General features: G+C 40.0%; 1 protein-coding gene across 1 annotated transcript in view; it reads left to right on the forward strand.

The window, feature by feature from the left end:
- The window catches only part of LOC103380484 (nesprin-1), a 43,961-nt gene that overhangs the window by 33,776 nt on the left and 1,125 nt on the right, over window positions 1-9,060 (forward strand). Inside the window, 16 exon segments of the mRNA XM_025061769.1 lie at window positions 367-554; window positions 632-782; window positions 863-1,045; window positions 1,351-1,488; window positions 1,613-1,804; window positions 1,886-2,213; window positions 2,554-2,622; window positions 3,183-3,289; window positions 3,817-3,943; window positions 4,034-4,245; window positions 4,411-4,611; window positions 4,755-4,883; window positions 5,041-5,253; window positions 5,543-5,635; window positions 6,745-6,803; window positions 8,957-9,060. The exon segment at window positions 8,957-9,060 is cut by the window's right edge and continues 50 nt beyond it. Of these exon segments, the coding sequence (XP_024917537.1) occupies window positions 367-554; window positions 632-782; window positions 863-1,045; window positions 1,351-1,488; window positions 1,613-1,804; window positions 1,886-2,213; window positions 2,554-2,622; window positions 3,183-3,289; window positions 3,817-3,943; window positions 4,034-4,245; window positions 4,411-4,611; window positions 4,755-4,883; window positions 5,041-5,253; window positions 5,543-5,635; window positions 6,745-6,803; window positions 8,957-9,060 (2,494 nt within the window).

Here is a 9,060-nt window from a genome sequence, read left to right on the forward strand (position 1 = left end):
ACACCGTTGCTATATTTGACAATATACAGTATGAACAAATTAAGGATAATTTTTCCTGATGTTTAAATACCTCCAAACTGCTGACATTGTATGTACTTTATTAAATACCCATTAGGGCAGTGAGACACTGCACTTCAGGTAGAAAACACTTAACACTGGCAGACCAGTATGCAGCTGGTTTTGGTGGAGCCAACTGGCTCAGAATCCTAGATCAGCATATTTTTTCCTGTAGAAAAACAAATATTTGAAACGGTCTGGCCTGAAACCAATAGTGGTATTAATATCTGTGCATTCCTTGTGTTTATTTGTCATATTCCTTCACAGTGAACTAGAGACAGACATAATTAATTAAATCTTCGCCCTCAGGATCTTCAGCGTGATATAGAAAAACACAGCACAGGAGTGGCATCAGTGCTAAATCTATGTGAGGTTCTTCTGCACGACTGCGACGCCTGTGCCACAGATGCAGAGTGTGACTCCATCCAGCAGGCAACACGAAGCCTTGATCGCCGATGGAGGAGTATCTGTGCCTTGTCTATGGAGAGGAGACTCAAGTAAATTTACCATCCCAGTGTTTTTTATTTGATCTAAAAGCTGAGCTAAATCCCCATTATAAATGTTCTGGTGTTAGGATTGAGGAGACGTGGCGTTTATGGCAGAAGTTTCTAGAGGATTTTGGACGATACGAGGAGTGGCTGGCCACCTCTGAAAAGACCGCTGCTCTACCCAACTCTTCGGGTGTTTTGTACACTGTGGCAAAAGAAGAGCTTAAGAAATTTGAGGTAAGGTCAAGACAATCTTCATCTGAAATGTTATTGTCATTGACTAATGTGACATAAATAAAACCTCCATGTTCCTACAGACCTTTCAGAGACAAGTCCATGAAAGCTTGACTCAGCTAGAGTTGATTAATAAGCAATATCGCCGCCTGGCCAGAGAAAACCGCACTGACTCCTCCTGTCAACTGAAAGAAATGGCACACGATGCCAATCAACGATGGGATAACCTCCAGAAGAGAGTCTCATCCATAATTCGTAGACTTAAGGTACAATACTGTATTATGTGTATGCATGCAGTACTGGCAATATTTATTTGGGTTTTTTTTCACTTCCAGAGTTTCTAATTCGAATTTATATTAAATCAGGGATGACGTTATATACTAGATTGTATATTTCACACAACACTGACTTTGTATAATTAGGCTGCAATAAAACAACTTACATAAGTAAAGATTGTGTTAAGTTAATTGAAAGTGCATTGGCAAAAATGTCAAAATGTAACCCACTTTAAATGGAAACATTTCAAACTGAAGGTCGTTGTAACTGCGACTTCTCTGCTTGACCTACACAGCACTTTATCAGTCAGAGAGAGGAGTTTGAAACTGCCAGAGATGGAATCCTGGTGTGGCTGACAGAGATGGACCTGCAGTTGACCAACATTGAGCACTTCTCTGAGTGTGACATTCAAGCCAAGGTCAAACAACTCAGGGTAGGTTTGCTCAAAGTGTGAACTTTTTAGACTATTGTTGTAGCAAAGCACTTTATTTTAAGATGTAAAGCTTTATTTTAAGAGTCAAGGCTACCTCTCTATTTACTGTGTGCTGCACTCACAGTCCTTCCAACAGGAGATTTCCCTGACTACAGCTAAGATTGAGCAGATCTTCCATCAAGGAGAAGCTCTGATAGAGAAGAGCGAGCCGCTAGATGCTGCTGTCATCGAGGAAGAGCTGGAAGAGCTGCAGCGTTACTGTCAGGAAGTGTTTGGTCGTGTGGAACGTTACTACAAGAAGCTAATCCGTCTTCCTGTAAGCTTTGTTAGATTGAATTATTTTGCTTAGCACTTATTTGAAACATTATATGACTTGTGTCATTAAATGTCTTTTTAGCTCGCAGATGATGACACTGAAGTGTCATTCTCTGATCGAGAACTGGAACTAGACGAACCTGGTGATCTGTCAAGTCTGCCGTGGAGTGATCGTCTGGGCGATGGTTTCCTGTCACCTCTGCCCTCCTCAGGCCGCTCTGCCTCCCTAGCAGCTCAGCTCAGAAATGAGCGGTCAGGCAGAGACACCCCAGCAAGTGTGGACTCCATCCCTCTGGAGTGGGATCATGACTACGACTTGAGCCGTGGATTGGAGAGTGCAAGCCGGGCGCTGAGAGAACAGCAGAGTGAGGAGGGAGACTTCGTTCAGAGACCCACCTCTGCTCTGTCAGGTTAGACTTGAAGACACGCACACTTGAATTTTTTAGATATTTCTGTTTAATTGACAGTTGAAGAAGAATATCCATGAGTATATATAGAGGGAGCAAGAGGGGGTGAAGCTCAGGGCCTTATGGGAGCTCCCCCCGCAGTCTAAGCATACTAATATCAGCATCACCTTAGAGGCTGTTGAGGGTTTGTATTTCTGCTGGAGACTTGGGTTTTGAAAAAAATGACAATGCTTTAGTGGTCTACACAGTTTTAATTAAATGACAAAAAAATGATCTAAACTTAGAAAGTCAAACCATGTTATGCTCACTGCTAAATGTGTGTACTGTATAATGTTTCTTCCAGATGTAGTGATCCCAGAGAGTCCTGAGGCCTATGTAAAACTAACAGAACAAACTCTGAGGTCCTCCATTGGTATGCACCTGCTGACCACAGCATGCCACACGTGACTGGAGGCAGAGATAATTACTGCTCAATTCCTGTCCTGTTCACACTTTGGACTCACTTTGTAACCAGTGGTCTCACCTTCTAACCCACAGGGAATAGGGTCAATTCCATTTTTAATTACTTGTCTCAATCATTTTCTTTACAAAATTTCAAATGGAATTCAGCCTAACCCTTTATTTCTAATCGGCTTTTGAACTTTGGTTTGACTTGCGGTGTTCTGTGTGGCTAACCTTCTTGGAGTCTTAAACATTTGTGTTATAATCAAGCATGTGGATTTTGGACTGCAGATTTGGTTTAATATGTTTTCCTGTCTGAGTTCTCTATGTGGTGAAAGAAAACGGTTTCTTAATTGTTTGTGATACTACAAAGAGAACTAAAATGGAAGGTGCTTAAAAAAAACTAGTCTGCATGCCTGCAGTACATGTGGTGTTTCTCTTCAGAAGGGTGTTGTTTCTCTCCTGTGATTGTTGTAAAATTTATTCAATGCAATCGTTTTTATTGGTTTGTACTGATGTGGATGTTCACAGGGGAGGTTTCCTCTACGGACGCCAGTCGCTTTCACCTGCAGCACATGGACAGCAGCCGTAGTCGTACTCCTGCGAGCACGGAAATGGACGCTTCATACATGGGATACGTATGTTACATATGTTTCTCACACCTGCTGTTCATCTCTAGATACTTTGTCCTATAAGTTAATGAGAGATATTAACTCTATTATATTAGATTTTATTGACCGAGATACACAAATGCACACAGACACACACAATGACACAGGCTACGTCCGATGATTATACTTCCGCCAAATTGATCTGCCTTAATTATACCAAATCAACAACACTTTTTCATGACAAGCAATTATTTACCTGTTTAGTAATTTTCTACATATTTGAAGGTAAAATCCAGACATTTCACATAGTTTGTTTTTGTAGGTCACATTTGATGTAAACAGACCAAATAAGTGACTGTGTCTCAATTGCTTGCCAACACAACCTGTCGGTTACAAAACAAAATTAGTTTAATTTTTTGCTGCACTATAGCAAGTTCCCTTTTTCTATAGACACTACCTCATAACCTCTAAGAAAGTCCCTGCTTATTAAAACTGACTCTACTCCTATAGAACCAAGTATAAATAATTGTTTTTTATTTTATTGCCATGTGTAGATGAGACTGCTGGGTGAGTGCCGGGGCAGCATAGACACAGTAAAGAGAATGGAAACTGAGCTGAAGGACGACGAAGACTCTGTGTCTGGACTGGCAGATCCCAGCAGCTCAGAGTCACAGACGACAGGTAGTGAAGATACAACAGCTCCACCTCACCTCATGCTGAGTACTCCAACCTCAATATTCACCTTATTTACCTCTTTCCCCCCACCCCCAGGTGTGATTGAACGCTGGGAGCTCCTGCAGGCTCAGAGCCTCAACAAAGAGATGCGAGCAAAGCAGAGCCAACAACAGATGCAGCAGTTTAACTCTGACCTGAGCAAAGTGTGGACCTGGCTGGGAGAGAAAGAAGAGGAGCTGGAGCAGCTGCGGAGGCTGGACCTCAGCACAGACATCCATATGATTGAGCAGCGCATCAAGAAACTTAAGGTAAAATTAACAATGAAACCCCACTGCTTCTATTGTTATTATGAATGCTTTAATTAAGAATCACAAATGCTTCCTTTTTTCAAGCTACTATAAAGGTTTTCATTTGACTGATATGCAGTTAATCAGTTTTGAAAAAATAATTATGAAATCCATCTCTGTGTACAGGAGTTGCAGAAGGCATACGACAAACGCAAAGCTATTGTGCTTTCCATCAACCTGTGCAGTGCTGAGTTTGTTCATTCAGACACAGAGGAGTCCAGAGAGCTGCAGGTCAAACTGAAAGACATGAACAACCACTGGGACAAACTGGGAAACTCACTGGAGGAGTGGAGGACCTCCTTACAGGGAGCGCTCCTGCAATGTCAAGTAAGTGCCAGACAATATTGTAGGCAGACAGAAGTTCAGTTTAATTGTCTAATTTAGACCAGTCGATTAACTAGTACTAACTAAGTCTTCAATTATTCCGGACACCTTTATGATAACATTTTTTAACTATATCTGATCAATAGGACTTCCATGAGATGAGCCATGGACTGCTGCTCTGGCTGGAGAACATTGACCGTAGAAGGAATGAAATTGTTCCCATTGATCCCATTCAGGACAGTGAAACCCTCCATGAAAATCACAAAACACTGACGGTACAAACCTTTTGTGTAAATTATTGAAGAGGCTGATGATGGTTAACCCATCATTTAAATAAGTCAGTCACTGTCATGTATACTGTATGTAGTCCTCCAGAACTGGTCATTCTTATTACTTTGTGATGAAGTGATTAATTAGATCTTATCCGCACAGCAAATCCGCCAGGAGCTTCTGGACTCCCAGCTGAAGGTCGCCTCCCTACAAGACATGTCCCTCCAGCTGCTGGTCAACTCTCAGGGCACCGACTGCCTCGAGGCCAAAGAGAAAGTCCATGTTATTGGAAACCGACTCAAACTGCTGCTAAAAGAAGTTACCAGAGACCTCAGAGAGCTGGCTAAGATCCTGGACATCTCTAGCAGCCAACAGGTAGCCTTTATTTAATTTTACATAAGTTTCACTTTTGGAGCCTTCTGCTGTCTTATCGTTAGGCCTTTCTCCCTTTTTAAAGAAGCTATCCAGTGACATTTGTATTATACTCACTTATTTAAAAGTAAGTTTGATTACCAGTGCATGGAAGCAGAAGGAGATGTAAGTGATGATTTGCAAAATAAAGAGAAAGGCTAATGTAAATAAACACAGTCTAATACATTTTTTTTCTGTGGGCTGAAAATGTTCTCATTCTGTTCATATTTGTATGAACCTTTTACTTTTCCAGGATCTGTCGTCTTGGTCATCAGCTGATGACTTGGACACCTCTGGTTCCCTCAGCCCTGTGTCAGGAAGGAGCACGCCGAGTCGTCGACGATCGGTAACATTTCCACCCACCTGTACCCATCTGTTAACACCCGGCAGACAGTGTATTTCAGGATTGGTGCCTTAATGCCCTGCTGAAGGCTAGATTCACCCTTGTCATCCCAAGACCTGTCCTCCCACTTTCTCCACTCCTCTACTTTCACATCCTTTGGCTCCTAAACTTTTCCAGACTTTTCTTTCTTCTGCACGTTGTCTACTCCTTGTTGATACTGCAAGAGAAGTAGAGAATATTTTTAATTCTCCTTTCGTTCTTACTAGTTTCTAACTTTTTAACTTTACGCTTTCTATCAACTAAAATATCTCCTAAACGTACAACCTTCCAATTAACTTTCCTTTTTTCTCCCATTCCCTGTAGGAGAAATACAGCTATTTCCAATCAGAAAGTGTTATTTTTAAAAACACAGAAGTGTTTGATCTGTTATTGGGGAAAAAACAACATTTGGTCCAAAACAGAGGGAGATCATTAGACTGTGCCTGCTGGTGTGCTGAAAATGTGTTTGCAAATGCAATGCAAGAGGAACCACACATGTTTAAAACAGTAATTCCATAAAGTTCCAATGACCGACACCCTGGACCTTTGTCAATGAAACTTAATTAATTTAGGGTACTTAGTGTGAGCACCAAAGAGACTGGTTAATGTTGCATTGCACTTGTAGCAACGCTTTGAAGTCTGGACTAATAGAAAATGAATCAATTAGGTCAATGTTGGACCTTTTTTCCCTGCTGACAGAACGCACTGACTTATTATTATTTATAGTGAACACTATTTCTCCTTTTATCTTTTCACTGTTTCACCATAGAACTCTAAAGAATGACTGGATTGATAACAAGCACAGTACTTGTTTTATACTGTAAATAATTAAGCAGATCAATCCAAACAAGCACGTTATATCAGATTGCATCATCTGCAGCTTCTTGTTGTATTCACAAGCTAAAGCAAAATTAGCTTATCACAGTTGCAAAATCTGTCACCATTACATGTGATTTAGTTGCTGCCCTTTTCTCATTATTGGGATTTCTCTTCATCGGTAGCCATGTCTTGATTTGCCTGGACTGAAACATACTTTCTTTCTTTTACCCCCCTTCCCTGTTCATTGCAAACAGCTACGGGGCAAATGTAGTCTGTCACAGCCTGGACCCTGTGTGAGCAGTCCACACCACAGGTACATTTCTGTTGGTTTCTAGCACACCCAGAAGATAATGGAACTCACAAGCCTGAAATGCACTTGGAGGTTGATTCAGGATTTGCAATCGCCGTTCCAACTGTGATACAACAGCAGAGTTTTGTGGGATTAAGATTAGTATTTTAATGCATGGAAGATTAGCAGTTAATGAGACTGAATTCCATCATCTTCTGTACGTCTAGATACTTTGTGTAGGATAGATGTGGAGGTGAGTGGCAGCCCAAACATCTTTGACAGTGAAAGTTTCTAGGCTTCCTCTCTGCCGACGTCCTCGGCTGCTTATAATTTCTAACCAGGAAGCACTTCTTATGTATTAAACAAACATTTCTATATGCCTAACTATTCCTTGCTATAACTGAGTGCACATACTTCCTTCGCTCTGGGACCGTCACTCCAGTACATGTCTGCAATGAACAATGCAAAGGCCACAGTTTCTCTTTCTCTCTCTCTTTATTGCTCTTTTACGTGTGACTTTTTTTTCCTTTTCTCATCATTTTCTTCTAATGCTGTTGCTGGTCCTCAACTGACTATACATCATTTCTTCCCCCCTCCATGTCCTGTTAGTGAGCCTTGCCTCTCATGCCTCATTTTAATTCTAAAACAAGGGTCACCTCATCCTTTAATCGTTATTTTGCTTTTTAAAGGTCCTTGGATGGCTCCAGTTATTCACCACTTCAGTAAAAACCATTGAGATTGAGGTTCTGAAATCATAATCACGCCAAAAGACCCATGTTTTATATGAGCCCGATGGTCTTCAGTTACCTCGGAACTTGATTAAAACACAGAAGCCCATAATTATACTTTATGTTTATATGAAAGGGTTAAAAACCTGAGTAAAAAATCTACATTAATATAATTAAATGTTTTTTAATTTAATAATTAAAATAACTGTATTAAATAATAAAGTCCAAATAGTTTCACTACTGTACTCTAACTTTTAGCCTTCTTACCTTTACCTGTCCCTTTAAGAAATGCTTAAACGACTTTTTCTAATGACGATGATGATCTTTTTGCTTGGCATGCTTTGCATTTTTCAACAGGACTCAAACTTGACTAAAGTTTAAACAACAACTTGATTTGCTGATATTTGCAGCATGCCTCTTGTCTTCTGCTCCTCACACGTTTTGCACAGAAATGCAAGCACATGCCTCAAATCAATATTTGTCTAGTACATAAAAATGTATTGTATGCCTTGTTCACTGTTTTGTGACTGTCTTTGTAGTGGTGTTTATTCACCCGGCCAGCATGTACAGAAGATAACAATGTCAAACATTGATTCAACATTGTTTCAATCCATGTTGACAATGTTGTTGAGCGCAGCATGGGGCTAACTCTAAAGCATTACCATACTGTGGCTATGTCACTGCCCTGAGGTGTTATTTGGATTGAAAAAACAAAAAGGAAAAGTGTAACATGGTAAAAAAGTCAACATCATGGATATGACATTTTTAAATTAAAGTTAGTTAGAAAGTAAAATGGTTCCGTGAAAATGATGATAAAAATTTCCTAGAATTGTCAGAAAGGAAAACATCTACAAAGGCTTCTGTAATAATAGCAATATAATTTAAAATGCTAATAAACTTAATTTGATTTTAAATATACAGAACTATAGCTAGCTAAACATGCTAGTCAATGAAAGGGTTGTGCTATCTGAACTCTTTAACTAACCTTTTCTAATATTATACAAATATTTAGTCAAGAAACAGCCAGAGATTAAATAGAAAGCACTAAAACCCAAAATTAGCATGTACAACTGTAACTTACATTTAACCAAATGCTACTGTATATATTGGCCTTATAGCAGGAGGAAATATTAGCCAACTTAAGGTTTGCTGTATGCCAGAAAAAGCAAAATGCTACCTGAAAATAAAGCAAACATAATTACAATCTAGAACAAAATATTTCATACAGATTAAAGAAAGTGACATTATCAAAAAATGTTCCTATTTCCCCAAAGTAATCTCTCCCTTAAGAATAAAATGCTGTTGTTTAGCCTTGGAGTTGAAGTTATACAATCAAAGACTGAGATGAGGCAGCAGAACCACAGATGTGTTCTTCTGGACTAACTCATATTTTTGTGACTAATCCTGTATCTCTGCTACGTTGTGAATGCGTTGTGTGTGTCTGAGCAGGTCTCTCAGCGACGCTGGATCCGATTCCTTCCCTTCTGATCCAGAGACATCAGTGGATCATAGGTCTTCATTCCTGCGGCGCATCCTTTGGGCGGCATTGCCTT

The sequence above is a fragment of the Cynoglossus semilaevis genome, chromosome 1 (assembly GCF_000523025.1).
Source record: "Cynoglossus semilaevis isolate Cse_v1.0 chromosome 1, Cse_v1.0, whole genome shotgun sequence".
In the NCBI taxonomy this organism is placed as follows: Eukaryota; Metazoa; Chordata; class Actinopteri; order Pleuronectiformes; family Cynoglossidae; genus Cynoglossus; species Cynoglossus semilaevis.